At 40.2% G+C, this 16,124-nt stretch overlaps 2 protein-coding genes across 2 annotated transcripts in view; both read right to left on the bottom strand.

Annotated features, from left to right (window-relative positions):
• Positions 1-9,586, bottom strand: part of stpg4 (sperm-tail PG-rich repeat containing 4) — an 89,493-nt gene extending 79,907 nt beyond the window's left edge. Inside the window, exons 1-2 of the mRNA XM_087991000.1 lie at positions 4,879-9,586; positions 4,699-4,764 (exon numbers count right to left, since the gene is read on the bottom strand). Of these exons, the coding sequence (XP_087847126.1) occupies positions 4,699-4,764; positions 4,879-5,007 (195 nt within the window). The 5' untranslated portion in view covers positions 5,008-9,586. The remainder of the gene's footprint in view (positions 1-4,698; positions 4,765-4,878) is intronic.
• Positions 9,587-9,734: 148 nt separating this feature from the next.
• calm2b (calmodulin 2b, (phosphorylase kinase, delta)) lies at positions 9,735-15,899 on the bottom strand. The gene is made up of 6 exons (XM_043685980.2): positions 15,774-15,899; positions 13,846-13,876; positions 12,739-12,882; positions 12,554-12,660; positions 11,606-11,741; positions 9,735-10,395 (listed from the first exon to the last, which is right to left on the bottom strand). The coding sequence occupies exons 1-6, from the start codon at positions 15,774-15,776 to the stop codon at positions 10,367-10,369; spliced, it is 450 nt and encodes a 149-aa protein (XP_043541915.1). The 5' UTR covers positions 15,777-15,899; the 3' UTR covers positions 9,735-10,366.
• Positions 15,900-16,124: the final 225 nt, after the last annotated feature.

Genomic DNA, 16,124 nt, shown 5'->3' with positions numbered 1-16,124 from the left:
GTGAGTGTGAGAGAGTGTGAGAGAGTGTGAGAGAGTGTGTGAGAGTGTGTGAGAGTGTGTGAGAGAGAGCGCGTGAGAGAGCGCGTGAGAGAGCGCGAGAGTGTGAGAGAGAGTGAGAGTGTGTGAGAGAGTGAGAGAGAGTGAGAGAGAGTGAGAGAGAGTGAGAGAGAGTGAGAGTGAGAGAGAGAGTGAGAGAGAGAGTGAGAGTGAGAGAGAGGTGAGAGTGAGAGAGAGTGTGAGAGAGTGTGAAAGAGTGTGAAAGAGTGTGAAAGAGTGTGAGAGAGTGTGAGAGTGAGAGAGAGTGAGAGAGAGTGAGAGAGTGAGAGAGAGTGAGAGAGAGTGAGAGAGAGTGAGAGAGAGTGAGAGAGAGTGAGAGAGGGAGAGAGAGGGAGAGAGAGGGAGAGAGAGGGAGAGGGAGAGAGAGAGGAGAGAGAGTGTGTGTGTGTGTGAGTGAGAGAGTGCGAGGAGAGAGTGCGTGAGAGTGCGAGAGAGTGCGAGAGAGTGCGAGAGAGTGCGAGAGAGTGCGAGAGAGTGAGTGTGAGAGTGTGAGAGTGTGTGTGTGCGCGCGCGAGAGTGAGTGAGAATATGTGAGAGAGAGAGAGAGAGAGAGAGAGAGAGAGAATATGTGTGTGTGAGAGAGAGAGAGAATGTGTGAGATAGAGAGAGAGAGAGAATGTGAGAGAGAGGGAGAATGTGAGAGTGTGTGAGAGTGTGAGAGTGTGTGTGCCCGTGAGTGAGAATATGTGAGAGAGAGAGAGAATGTGTGTGTGTGAGAGAGGGAGAATGTGAGAGCGAGAGCGAGAGAGAGAATGTGAGAGCGAGGAGAGAGAATGTGAGAGCGAGAGAGAATGTGAGAGAGAAAGAGAGAGAGAGAGAGAGCGCGAGAGCGAGTGAGAGAGAGAAAATGTGAGAGGGAGAATGTGAGAGAGGGAGAATGTGTGTGAGGGAGAGAGCTAGAGAGAGAGAATGTGTGTGTGTGAGAGAGAGAGAGAATGTGTGTGTGAGAGAGAGAGGGAGAATGTGTGTGTGAGAGAGAGAGAGGGAGATGTGTGTGTGTGAGAGAGAGAGAGGGAGAATGTGTGTGTGTGAGAGAGAGAGAGGGAGAATGTGTGTGTGTGAAGAGAGAGAGAGAGAGAGAGAGAGAGAGAGAGAGAGAATGTGAGTGAGAGAGAGTGAGAATGTGAGAGAGAGAATGTGAGAGAGAGAGAGAGAATGTGAGAGAGAGAGAGAGATGTGAGAGAGAGAATGTGAAAGAATGTGAGAGAGAGAGAATGTGAGAGAGAGAGAGAGAGAGAATGTGAGAGAAAATGTGAGAGGGAGAATGTGAGAGAGAGAGAGAGAATGTGAGAGAGAGAGAATGTGAGAGAGAGAATGTGAGAGGGAGAATGTGAGAGAGGGAGAATGTGAGAGAGAGAGGGAGAATGTGAGAGAGAGAGAGAGAGAGAGAGAATGTGAGAGAGAGCGAGAGAGCGAATGTGAGAGAGATAAAATGTGAGAATGTGAGAGAGAGAGATAAAATGTGAGAGGGAGAATGTGAGAGAGAGAGAGAGAGAGAGAATGTGAGAGAGAGAGAGAGAGAAGGAGAGAGAGAGAGAGAATGTGAGAGAGAGAGAGAGAGAGAGAGAATGTGAGAGAGAGAGAATGTGAGAGAGAGAGAGAATGTGAGAGAGAGAGAATGTGAGAGAGAGAGAATGTGAGAGAGAGAGAATGTGAGAGAGAGAGAGAGAGAATGTGAGAGAGAGAGAATGTGAGAGAATGTGTGAGAGAGAATGTGAGAGAGAGAGAATGTGTGTGAGAGAGAGAGAGAATGTGAGAGAGAGAGAATGTGAGAGAGAGAGAATGTGAGAGAGAGAGAATGTGAGAGAGAGAGAATGTGAGAGAGAGAGAGAGAATGTGAGAGAGAGAGAATGTGAGAGAATGTGTGAGAGAGAATGTGAGAGAGAGAGAATGTGTGTGAGAGAGAGAGAGAATGTGAGAGAGAGAGAGAGAGAGAATGTGAGAGAAAATGTGAGAGAGAGAATGTGAGAGAGAGAGAGAGAATGTGAGAGAGAGAGAGAGAGAATGTGAGAGAGAGAGAGAGAGAATGTGAGAGAGAGAGAGAGAGAATGTGAGAGAGAGAGAGAGAGAGAATGTGAGAGAGAGAGAGAGAGAGAATGAGAGAGAGAGAGAGAGAGAGAATGTGAGAGAGAGAGAGAGAGAGAGAGAGAGAGAGAGAGAGAGAGAGAGAATGAGAGAGAGAGAGAGAGAGAGAGAGAGAGAGAGAGAGAGAGAGAGAGAGAGAGAGAGAGAGAGAGAATGTGAGAGCGATTTTCTTTGACATCATAATGAAACAGTATGAAGTATGTCTCATCCAAACCTGGGCAAAATTGAGAGCAAGATAAGTAAATGTAGCCTGAAGCAAAAATAAAATCACATGCAACTAGTAATAAATGCGCCAGGCAGATGCATCTTAATACATACCAGTTTCACATTATAGATTAACATATGCCTTGGCAACACTCTCCAGAGGCAATAAGAGCACAATCAGTAGGCCGACAAAGCAGGTTTGAAAAGGATGCCCCCAAATCTCATGAGGTAGCTCCAATCGTCTGTCATTCAAAAGTAATGTTTCACTACGACTTGCAATATGAAGAGCAGATGTTTACAAACAAAGTTTTGTCACATTATTTTTGAGGTCTTCGTCACTTCCAGCATAATGAGGAAGAATAAACTTAAAATATTGATTTAAGGAGAACCATTAAGTTTTTAATACATGTTCTGCTATAATGAGCAATTCTACAAAATAACTTTGGTCGTCAAATGATAAATATATTGATGCAATCTCATGGCCAGGAAGAGATAGAAGCTGTGCTCACAACCATGACCAACCAGCAGATTTTAAATACTCCTGAACAGCAAGATTTCAAAAATTTAGATAAATTTGTCTCAAGTTGAATGGAGCTTGTCACTTTTTATTTTTGTTTACTTATTGTGAACATTTTCTACAGGAAGCATTTGTACAATAATTACATTTCAATTACATTTTTAAAAGCAAAATGCAGCTGGGCAACCATTGTATAAAATCAAGATAGCTTTTAATGAGAGGAAGTATTGGAAGTTGTTCTCCTAATGCTAATGATACTTATTGATTTTAGTCATGTAATCAAAAAAGCACATCACTCTATTGTGTTCGGATATCCTTGATTTTGATTCCAAGTTGGGAGTGATATCACGGAGTTTTCCATCTGGTTATGAATAAAGAGAAATAGAAACAGGGTGGAATCTCACTTGCGGTTGTTTCTTACAAAGCTGCAAGTTCAAACTTTAAAACAAAACTTAAGATTAGAATGTGGGAGGCAATTTGTTCCAGCCAAGCAAGGCGATCCAGTGATATGACAAAGCATAATGTGTTCACTATATTGTACAAATACCAAATCAAAATTTACTGAGTGAACACTTTTAGTTCAGTCATATCTCTATTGACTTCTTGTTATACATACTAGCTTAATTTGGTTCTGATTTCATCTCACCAAATCTCCAAAAAAAGATATATTTTTAAAAATCAAGGCCTATGCAAAAGACACCAATATTCAGTTATGGTTGCAAGAGGCTGCATTTAAAGTTAACCATTCATTGATTAGATATAAAACGAGTACAGGCAAACCCATAAACATAAGCTTAGGACTGCTTGCAGAAGGATTAAAAACACTAACAAAAGGAACAAAATCAAAGTCTAAACATCTAATCAATACTGTTAAGTCCATCAAAATTCCAAACACTTAAGCTTGCCTGTCTCCACACTAGAGGTCATATCTAGTACACTATCAATTCCAAATGATAAGAATAAATCCTTTAAAATGTTGGATAGATGGAAGCTTATGGAGACCAAATTCCCAATGGCAAAGCTGCCCCTTGAGTGTATAATTTTATAAAAGAATCTACTGTAATAGTATTGTCCTATTTCACTATGGGCTATAAGCTATCCTGCAACATGTGAATCTTTTCTCCAATTCCAGCTACATTAAAATAAAAATACATAAGAGTCATAGAGACAGACCAGAAACAGACCCAACTCATCCATGTCGACCAGATATCCCAACCCAATCTAGTCCCAACTGCCAGTATCTAGCCCATATCCCTCCAAACCCTTCCAATTCATATACCCGTCCAATGTCCTGTATTGCCACAACATTACCTCCCAACTCCTGTACTCAATACTCTGACCAATAAAGGAAACACCTTCTTTACTATCCTATCTACTTGCGACTCCACTTTCAAGGAGCTATGAACCTGCACTCGAAGGTCTCTTTGTTCAGCAACATTCCCAAGGACCTTACCATTAAGTGTATACATCCTGCTAAGATTTGCTTTCCCAAAATGAAGCACCTCACATTTTTATCTAAATTAAACTCCATCTGCCATTTCTCAGCCCATTGGCCCATCTGATCAAGATCCCATTGTAATCTGAGGTAACCCTCTTCGCTGTTCACTATACCTCCAATTTTGGTGTCATCTGCAAACTTACTAACTATACCTCTTACGCTCACATCCAAATCATTTATATAAATGATGAAAATTAGTGGACCCAGCACCGATCCTTGCTGCACATATCTAAATTAAAATAAGCAAAAGATCATAGCTTTTAGTTGAGTTATAATAACGACTTTTTTGTTAGCTGCTAGATTTCCTACTTATTTCTATTGTATAATCTACACTTACTTTGACATTCTCTTGACACCACCCTCCCCTAGTTGATGCTTGCTCGGCTGAGGATTTATTCTTTTGCTAGAATAGCGTAAAATAGGTTGACCGTTAGTTAACTCAGCAAACAAAATGCGTTATTGCACAAGTAACTTAAAAATACATAGTCCAACAGCTAAACTTTCTTGCCCCCACTACCTTGCTATTGCGATTCTTTTTAGCGTTACTGATTTCCCTCACGTTGGATCTTATTTCCGATTTGTTGGGTAAACCGTGTTTTTTCCTTGCTATTGTCTCGGTAGCAAGGTTGGCAACACTTGTAGCCATATTAGGACTTCAGATTTTTCGTTGTTTCAAATATACTTCTAACTTCGGAACATCCTTTGTCGAACTCTCCTTTTTAAACCAAAACCATTGTAAGGGATACTGTCGATCAAAATTAAAATTGCTCTCAAAGAGAAAGTGAACACAGCCTTTAAAATCGTGGCAAAAAACGTTTGAAATGAAGTATGGCCTTTAACATGACCAAAATTAACTTATTGCGTTCAGTGATAAGCCACTGTGACGTAAGCTTGCAGATTTTTTTTCGTCGCCAATTACTTCTGCTCGCAGTCCCTTTCCCTGTGAACCAGATAAAACTCCAGATCCTTGTGACAATCTGCACTCAGCCACCAGTAAAATGCACTAGCATCGCTTCTTCCTGCTAAGGTTTACGCAAGTTTTTTGTCCCCCCCGAGGATATTTAGTCAACAAATTTCGAATACGTCCAAAATATCGAAAAACTTAAAATTGCGATGCTTTGGTGTTTCCTTATTTGTTTCACGTGGAACAAATGTAAAGTTTATCAGCAACTTGGAGAGTTCGGGTCCAAAGATCATGTTTCCATTCCACCTCTTCTGAAACTGCATTCTTCTCGCTGAAATGAATTCAGGAATAAGCTAGCAGTTACCAATTTTCTAAATTTCATCACACGATATACGTGGTACTTCTGGGATTAATTTATGCAGGCAAACTGATATAAAAACACACCTCCAACTTAAGCACGCAAGAGGTGGTCTCGGTCAGAGGAAAAATAAAGTCACCAAAACATTGAAAAGGCTGTTTCCTTCCAAAAAAATGTTGCTCATTCTAAACAGGAGACAATTCTGTCGAGTCAAAAGTTTGTAGCTCAAGACAAAACACAACATTTCAAGTGCAACGTTGTGGGACTGCTAGAGTACCAGAGAAGCCATTTTTCGAAAGAGAAATAATTCACATGGAGGTGAAGAATCTAGGTCCATCATTGATTAAAAACAGCTTGGAATGGGTTTTGCTCAATAATCGACCAAAACTTCTACCAACGTGATCGCTATTTTGGGACGTGGATTGCTACAAGAGTTCTAGCTGGAAAGTCACCAGCTATTTTCCAAAACAAGCTCCATATACTACCTACAAAGGATTTGGTCAAGAACAGGTAAAAGGCTAGTGTTATACAAGTAATTTAATTTCCATTTATGAATACCCAATGTTTCCCACAGTAATTCATCATGGGAAAAATAGAGATATTGGAAGGAAGAGACAGCTGGACCACATGACGGTGAAACAAGCTTCACAAACACAAAACAGCCAAGTTTCCAGTCAGCCAGTCATTATCTTTAAAATCACAGAAAATGCAATGCTGTAACTGTATCGGGGAAGGCATGATTACTAGGCCTAATTGCTTATTATTTTAGTATTTTCCACCAACTTCAGACTTCCAGCATCTACAATATATTTAATGCTGTTTTAAAAAACATTTCAAACAAAACTATGTAATTTAACAATGAACCAATTCAATGTTTCACTGCCTTGTAAGATTATGCCAATAATGTTAAAATTGATACAATGACCTCAGTACTTATTCCCATATAAGCAAAACTCAATACAGAGTATTGGATAGTCAACAAATTTGATAACTAAATTAAAATTAGTTGAGGTAAGGCTAATAGTTACCTTGCACAAGGGGTGTGTGCGCACGCACAGGGGGGCGGGGGGCAAAAAGGGAGAGGGAAAGAGGGAAGAGAAAGAAAGAAGAGAGAAGGTAGGGAAAGAGAAAAGTGGACAGAAGGAAGGGTAGAGCAGAGGTGCGCTATGATTATTTTTTTTTTTTTAGTTACCACAAAGTTAGTGCACTCTCTGTAATGGAAAGAAAACAGGGTTTCCAAAATTTGCACTCCAGTCACCAGAACAGCACTTGTAACCAGGGATTTTTTTTTAAAAACCTTATGATCCAAGAATGGCTATAATTAACCTTAAAACTAGCACAAATGCTATTCCCAGTGATTGGCTCCTGGGAGACCAGGCACTTTTTATAAAACAGCAAGGTTTAAAAAAAAAGATACAAAATGAGCACAACCCAAATGAAGTAGACAAATTCACCCAGTGAAATTGTACTGAACAAGTTCATAAGCAGTATTATTTATATATTCTAAACATTCATTTGCTAATAAAATCATTGGAGTATATTACAAAAGTTACTTTCTCCAGATTGAAGTTGTTAAAGTTCCCAAATGCATCAAACAGTGCAATATTACAAATTTCACATGCAGTGACTTACAAACTTATACCAACGACAGAATGCTTTTGCTTGTGCACATTAGCAGAACTCCAAATGAATGGGCTTTAAAATATTAAATAGAAACAGGAAAGTGCATTTGAAAGGGAAGCAAAAATACAAAAGTCATGTATTGAGGAGGACTCCAAGAACAAACCTAGGGCTTCATAAAAACTTGGATAACAGGTTGATGAATCATATGAAAATTGAAAGAACTACAGATGCTGGAAGTCAAACAAAAATTGCTGGAAAAGCTCAGCAGGACTGGCAACATCTGTTGAGAAATCAGAGTTAATGTCTTGGGTACAATGGAGTTCAAGGGTCACTGGACCAGAAGTGTTAAATGGCTTCTCCTCAAATGCTGCCAAACCTGTTGAACCTTCCCAGCAATTTGTTGATGAAACAAAAGCACTGCCTGAGTCTACAAAGAATCAGAGAGTACCAACATATATTATACTACATAGTCATAAAAGCAGTGGTTAGTTCTCAGCTAGAGAGCAGTAGCCACTTCTAGACATCTTGGACACCAGTTAGTGTCTTTACCTGTAGCTATACCTCAGAGGGGCAGAGTGTAGAAGTGCCTTAGAAGGGAAAAGGAAGAAAATTTAGTATTCAAATTGAGGGGTTTGAACAGAACAGACAAGAAATGTTTTACACAGTTATTACAATAGAGAGATACATAGCAAGTTTCAGTTTGCCGAGCTGGAAATTTGTGTTGCAGACGTTTCGTCCCGTCTAGGTGACATCCTCATTGCTTGGGAGCTTCCTCCGGAAAGATCACAGAAGCACTTCCTCAGTGCTTGGGAGCCTCCTGTGATGTCACCTAGACAGGGGACGAAACGTCTGCAACAAATTCCCAGCCCGGCGAACAGAACCACAACAACGAGCTCCCGAGCTACAAATCTTCTCACAAACTTTGAGCAAGTTTCAATCTGGAATGCTCTACTGGAAAAGGCTACCAAATGAGAATTGAATTTGAAAAACTGGGATGAGAATAAAAAGTGGCCAATTCATTCTAGAAAATTGAGGCACAAAGGGCTATTGCAAAATTTGATAAGCATTTAGTCATTTGCTTAAAAATGGATTCTTCAAATTTAATTGAAGAGTCAATGCCTTTACAGTACACTATTTCAGATTGTGATCACTTAAGCTTGTTGATCTTGAGGCAAGACAAGTTCTGTATTATGTTGAAATGCTCAGGTAAAGTAACTTCATTCTCTTTTGGGCAAGAATTAGCAATATTACCACTCAAATCTTCTTGCGTATTAGATTTCCCAAACTTCACTTTAGAAGTGTGGATTTTGCATTTGGACCATCTTTAAACCATGGATAAATTTAACATTTGAAGTCTCCAGCAATAAGGAAAGATCAACTTATACTGACTTGGGAGTTGAAGATAGGAATTTGAGTGCTGTAGCTTTTAAAATGTTTTAGTTTTTTTTTTAAATTAAAAAGGAGATAATGCATACAGACAAAGCCAGTGTTTGGAGAGAAAGGTGCTTTCTAGAAAGCTTGTGGTAAACAGTTTGAATGAAGCTGATACTACGTAGCAGCCTGAAATGGTGTTGAAGCAATTTTTTTTGTAGCTATGACAAAAATGGTCCTTTATAGTTTTTGTTTTAAAAGACTTTTTTTCCAAAGACCCAAAAGCAGAATACTGAGTACTTTCCTAGGTCATATGGGCCTCCATCTACCAAATCCCTTATACAGCACTTCATCCTTATAATGGGTAACACCCTAGAATCATGCAACAGGGGTACTATTTACTCTGAAGATGTATTGCAAGATTGAAATGTTTCATCAAGCAGCAGTTCTACATTTTGCATGAGAGAACTGTCAACAGACAAAATTTACCTGAGCATTTCCGCAAAAGCTTAAGGCAGACCAGCATGAAAGTAATCACAAGGAATGATTCAAACTGTAAAAATGCAAACTCAACCTATTTCAAGTAATAATTTAGCAATACTAGATGCAAAAATGTTAGCCTTTACCCAAAGATTTTGCAACTGTTCATATTGCCACTTCATTCAAAATGAGATTTCTCCAGTTTCATGCAAGAGTGAATGTAAGCAAATAAGCAACCAAAAAGATTGCTTTATTCAGTTTCCCAAAATGCATGGGAGAAATCAGTTAATATTTGGATCAGGTGACCCTTCCTGAGGGATTCTGCAGTTCTGAGGAAGGGTCACCTGATCTCTCCAGATGCTGCCAGACCTGCTGAGCTTTTCTGCTTTTGTTTGATTAACTGCAGTTCTTTCAATATTTAAGATGCACTGAAGCATTGATATCCACAACATGAGTATTAGCATAAAACTGAACCAAGAGGAGCTAAATGTTAGGAGCCAAAACATTAAAGGATTTGATTGACTGATCGGACACAAGAACTGATCACATTTGCCGGAAGATCTGGTACAAAATTTATAGTCTCCAAGTCTATTGTCTGCTACATCAGAAACAAATATCAACTACAAAACAAAACAGCTATTTTGGGTAAATTGTTTTATTGGAAAAAAATATACAACTTGGAATGGATTTCAGGCATGTCAGTGCCAAAGCAGATTTCAGAAAGAACTAAGTGGCTAAACAAAATTTTGAAAGAGCACAGTAAGAAAACAAGAATGCTTCCTTGAAATGGAACAGCAAATACAAAAAAAGTTTTAGTGTACGAGTACCTGGATGATACACCCGTTTTGCTATAGTGCAATGCTGAGAAATTTTAGGCTCTGTCCTTACTCCAGGCAGAGTGAAAACTCTGCATTTAAACAGCAATGCAACACATGCTGATAGTCAGCCATGTCCTCACAGCAGCATACCCAGATGATCCCTCGTTAAACCACAAGTCCTTATGTAGCTTTGAATGTGTAGAAGAGCTTGGATGCACTTCAAGATAAAGCCACATGCAACTTTTGTTACACCAAAGTCTTGTCTCAAATGCAAAAAGAAACAATGACAAGATATTGAAGGAAAACATGGACTGTAACTCTACCCACTATACATGCATATGTTTTAGACAGTTGGGGCAGGAGAGAAACATTACAGAAATTACAAACAAAGGAAAGGCAAATAAACAATGTTTTTTTACAAGAAAATTAAAAGGTTTTCTGTACAAGATCTTCACTTTGCAGTCATCATTTGTACGAACTCTGGAATAAAAAAAAGAAACTGTTAAACTGGGACCCTACCTTAGTTTCCTGAAAGCAATACATTAGACAACTGTCTCTAGACAAGGCTTTAAGTTGGAGTAAACTATGCTTATTAGATCGGATATTTATGCTAAACCCACGGCCTTTGAATACCAAGTATTCCTCCTCCCATTTATAGTCCATCTTAAAACCACAAGCTATTTCAGATTCAAATTACAGTTTATCTTTTAGACATGGGGAGCCATCCAACTTGGTTGTCAAGATATTGACATTTGAGCTATATACCAAATAAAGCAAGCCAAAACATCAAGGCCATTACATGAAATGTAAGGGTTCATTAAATTCAGAGGAGAAACTAGTCAACCATTAAGGTGGTGATAAGACTGGTCTAAAAGTTGATGCTTATCAAGAAACAGTCCACTCAGTAAATTTTAGATAGTTTAAATGGTGGACTAAGAAACAAGATGCACTGCCCCTAAATTAAGGCTAATTCATTTTTAAAATCCAAACCTCTCAGTAACACCCTTGTAAATTTATCACTACTACCTGAAAAGACCCATTCTAAAATTTAGTTTGATTCTCAACTTAATTCATAAGCATGTTTTTAAACACACATGAAAGTTTTTTGATTAATTACAAACATGGGCTATTTATAAAATTCAAAGCTTTTCAGTGTTCATTTGTAGAGTTAAAATCACAAATGAATGGCATTCGAATTCTACATCCATGCCAAACAAAGGAACATAAACATTAGTCATAACCCATTTGGTCAAGCCCTCAGATCAAAATTTGCCTAACACTAAAAATCTATGATTGCTCCAAATGAGCTTCATATTTAGTTGAAATTAGTAATATTACATTCTTAAATCTATGTTAAACATATGGATGTGAAAAATATTCTTTGGGTCAGGACACCCAGCAATGGTTACATGAAGTTGTAGACTTCTGGCAAACCTGTTAACACTAAACAGCAGACATTCCATCAGCAAGGACATTCAACAAAAACATACACAGGAATGTGTCATTGACAACTTGTCCCAAGTCTTTGAATACCAACAAATTGAGGAAGAATTGAAAGCTTAAATTTAGAAGCCTCTCCAGTCAAAGTTTAAGATGGAATAATTTAGTGCTGTAGACCTGGGGATAAAACAAAAACTTTCGTACAAATAGATTTAAAAAATGGCAACTTTTTGAATAGCAGGAAGCCTACCTTCATAGTTCACTTGACCATCACCATCAATATCTGCTTCTCTGATCATTTCATCAACTTCTTCATCTGTCAATTTTTCTCCAAGGTTTGTCATTACATGACGAAGTTCTGCAGCACTGATGTAACCATTACCATCCTGCAGGTCAAAATTAAGTGACAAGATTTTAACTTTCAAGCTCAACTCAAGATGATAAAAAAGTTAACATGACAACCAAAGAGTCACAAGATGAAGTGAAGTAGCTCACAGGGTAGACAATATTTAAACCATGATAGTGGCAACATGCCTCAAAGTTAGAACAGAGTGCATTCTAGTCTGGACTGGGCCAGCGCAATGTAGACTGACCTGCACCAAATAACACTATGATAGCAATATACTTGAGGCAGCACTTTCAGCTGTAAGCTGAAGTGAAAGTCTTGTCCACAAAAGACGTACAGATCATTCAGTATGATTCAGGAGCTTGCCCACTGGCCAATATTATCCTCCAAAATTCCAAGTTTCTGGTTCTTATCACTGGCCATGAAATGCAATTGCTGATGACAAATTGGCTACTACACTCTCTTCATTGTAGGCACTGGGTACAGTGTTTTGGAATATCCTCAGGTGGTGGAAAAGTTTTCCATTCAAAAGCCAGAATGTAAATTTAGCCTCCATTAACAGTCTATATTCACTAGCTTCAGTGATCTGATGTGAAGCAATCTAATCCAGTTTATACTGACCCTAGGACTGCAGTAAAATGATTCAGATTTGATACTGTTATGAATGAGACCAAAATTATATGGAAGTCACACTGAGGCTGTGAAACACTGGCCTTGCCAAGGTTCCTGGGACAAATTGCCCTGAACTGATCCAGATAGTGAAATGCAATATTCTATTCACTATTGGAGGAAAATTTGTATCCCAGCAAACAGTGTCAAGTATTTAAATCAGAAATAGTATGTTCACCATACCTTATCAAACACTCTGAATGCTTCTCTGATTTCTTCCTCACTATCTGTATCTTTCATTTTTCTTGCCATCATTGTCAGAAATTCTGGAAAGTCAATTGTTCCATTTCCTGCCAAAAAATCAGGAGTTAGTAAAAACAGATGCACAACAAAGAAAACACCTGGTACACAAAGTTTTTACTCCTTACCATCAGCATCAACCTCATTAATCATATCCTGTAGTTCTGCCTCAGTTGGATTCTGGCCTAGAGATCTCATCACTGTTCCAAGCTCCTTTGTTGTTATGGTGCCATCCCCATCTTTGTCGAAGAGTGAAAAGGCCTCTTTGAACTCTACAGCGAGAGGAAAAAGGAAAAATTTAGCTTTGTGAAGAGGCACGCTTACGTAGTAAGCGCCAAACATATTTGGATTGTCATGTTAAAGCATTTAGCTCAAAGTTAGTTACCCTAAACTAAACTAGAGTTTCAAGTGTCACTTTAACCAATGGCACAAGGACATGGTTGGAGATAAGCATCACTAGTTGATGAGTCAATAAAGTGGACATTTCCTAGATCTTAAAATCATTTGAATGTAAAAAAATATTAAAAATCCCAGCTTCAAAAAAATTAGTACTGCCAATCTAAATCTAACTTTGGCAACTACACAATTTTGACAGTTGTGCCAAATCAAGTGACCAGAGTATAACCCTGTAGCACACTATGAATCGTAATAAGTACAAACAAGGTTTCTGCTAATTAAAATGGCAATACAAGTCAGAAGTTAAGTGCAGCACCATCTCAATGCTCTTTCCTTAGAGGATGAGAGAGTTCTACCAGAGAAAAAAAAATTCAGGTAATACCAATACATTTCAAGAATTCTGGATGTACTTGAACTTTAAAGATAGCAACTTATGTTATCAGAAGTGTAAATCATGCTTCAATAATTCATCTCCCTTCTACTGTACTTTGCTATCACCTATGACTTAGTACAGCTAAGTTCAAAAGTGCACAATACATAAAGTGGTCCAATTTAATTGAGAGCTTGCAATTTTGAATTAATCCACCACGACCTTCTCCAAGTAACCTGCTTATCAATTTAGCTTAAATCAAGGTCCAGCTCCACAACTTTCGTGCACTCCCTCCACTAGATTTCTGCATACTGTAATTTTCAGACCACAAGGAATTAATGTACAAATTCCTTTAGTATTTAAACTGCTAGGGCTTTCACCCACATGCTCTGGTATGCTTTCCTTAAATAAAAAGGGATCTTCAAAACAGAACAACTGCATATTTAGTGTTAATATTTAATACACTTACCAGCAATTTGCTCTTCTGTTAGTTGATCAGCCTAAAAATGTAGACAGTTACAGATTAGGCACCATTCATACATCAGGCCATAAAATCAACTGGTGAAGTCACAACCAGGCCAAAATGATTCATTTTCAGAACTGGACTAAAGTTCCATTCAATCTTTTTTTAAAAAAGTATCACGTTTATAAGAATCATTGATGCTGAAGCAATCTTACCAGAGGGCTTGCATAAGTCTCAAGACAAATTACACTGCCTTAAAAGCACTCCAGTTTCACACCAAGCAAACCACCTTAAATGGCAACGCCTTGCCAGCAACATTAAAACTAATACATTTCTGGGACACCAAGTTTATTGCAAGCTGAAGCCAGTATTACAGGTGAACACTATACTTCAAGTAAAACCCATTACTGGCCCTCACTTCTATTTAAAAGTGGTTACAAAGAAATGTTTGTAATGAAACTGAAGATTTAATGGCTACATGTAAAGATAAACAGCATTTTAAAAAAAACTGATTCGACCAAGCTATGGGCAATATCGACATTGATTTAAAACCTCAGTTGAGATGCCGCCTGATTCAGTAATATTGAATGCAAGTGGTTCTTTCATTGTGCATCCACACAAGTCAAAAATCCAAAAGGACAAGCAGCCAATAATTGGGCGAGGGATTAAAAAACGATAAACCAAAAGCAGCAGTAGCAGGGGAAGGGCTCAAATTCCACAAAACCTCAATGCGGGCGATCCCACCGTAAAACCATTGAGTTTCCGCTCCAATGGGAAAAAAAACGACAGTTCTTCAGCAAGAAAATTAAATCGGGAGCGGAAAAATGTCACAGGGTGTACAACGCCTATAGGCACAATACCTCCCCCGATACAGCTTAAAAAGAAAAGAAAAAAAAACCAACGCGGAAGAGCAAGTTAAAGACGGCGACGGCTTTCAAATCCCAGTTGTCGCCAACGGGTAGAGAGCGCCATCGGCAAGTGGCACTCGTTGAGGAGAGACTCTCCCATCCTAGAGCCTGCAGTTTGCTCTCCTCTTACTGCACTGCGCGCCTCCAGCCGGAAGTGCCGATAATTTAAAATCGGCCATCTCCGGCCGGGAGGCAGGCAACGCTCTCCATCCTCTCTTTCCCCCCCCCCCCCCCGAGCTGGCAGCTATTAAACCTTCGACACCCGAGGATCGGTGGCGGTGGGGGTGGGGGTGGGGGTGGGGGAGGAAGTGGCCCCACTCGCCTCACGTGCACCCCCTCCTCCTCCTCGGCAGCGGTTACCGCGCGGGCTCGCGCTACCTGCCCACGCTCCCCACCCCCCAACCCCAACCCTGGCCGCGAGACGCTAACGGTCCAAACCGCCGCCGCTTCAAATCAGCGGCTTCAAACGCCAAAGGGGCGGAGGCGGCGAGAGGAATCCGGGCTCAGCGGGAGAGAGAGAAAACAAAAAGGGCAGCGCGGAATCAGGTGAGGTCACCGCCAGACAAAAGACTGAGCGGGAGGGAATGATTGAACATATTTCGGAGGACGGAAGAAAGAAGGGGCGATAGAAAAAAGTGACAACCTTCTCCTTCATCACCCTAGAGCGAGAGAAAGGGGCGAGGAAAAGAAACCACTACCATTGCCGGATATACTACGACTTCTCCCACCCATCCCCCCGAGCAGACTAAAACTGAGGAAAAAAAAACTAAAATAAAAGCCTTAATCGGGTGTTTGAGGGCGGCGCAACGGCTAAGTGGGCCACGCTGCACCGGTTCTCGGCCACCCTGTTCCATTCTCCCGATAGTGGGGGAATAAAACCAATCCAAAATTCCACCTGCCGTCTCATCCAGCGGAGAGCAGTGGTGTGTGTATGTGGGGTGGTGGAAAATAAACGTGCCAGAAGAGCAAAGAATAAATCCAGTCGACTCCTTAGGAAGATCCAGTGGAAGGTGAAACGGCACTCACCATTTTTGCACCGTTTTGAACTGGCTGCCGATCGCCTGAACCAAGGCTGAAGTCCTCTCCTCCCTGGCCACCACTGACTATAAACACCCCGCTCACAGCGACTGCTTAACACCGCTGTGCTACCATATCCCTCCGCTTGGCCACGCCCACCGCGCTCTCCGCGGATCGCCCCTCCCTTTCTCACCCCATCAGCATGAAAAAGGTCCTTGGCCCCACCCCCATCCCATCTCCGGGAGGCTTAAAAGCAAATTTCCCCATCCCCCAACCTTTAGAATGAACCGGTGATTTAGTCACGCCAGCCGCCCTCATTCTCCACCCCGAGTTATCCCCGTTTTGGGAGGGGATTATTTT

The sequence above is a fragment of the Chiloscyllium plagiosum genome, unplaced genomic scaffold (genome assembly GCF_037043375.1).
Source record: "Chiloscyllium plagiosum isolate Xiang-an unplaced genomic scaffold, Cpla_swu_hap1 HiC_scaffold_10, whole genome shotgun sequence".
Taxonomy (NCBI): Eukaryota; Metazoa; Chordata; class Chondrichthyes; order Orectolobiformes; family Hemiscylliidae; genus Chiloscyllium; species Chiloscyllium plagiosum.
Note: the sequence above shows the minus strand (reverse complement) of the source record. Positions and strands in the feature narration are given on the sequence as shown.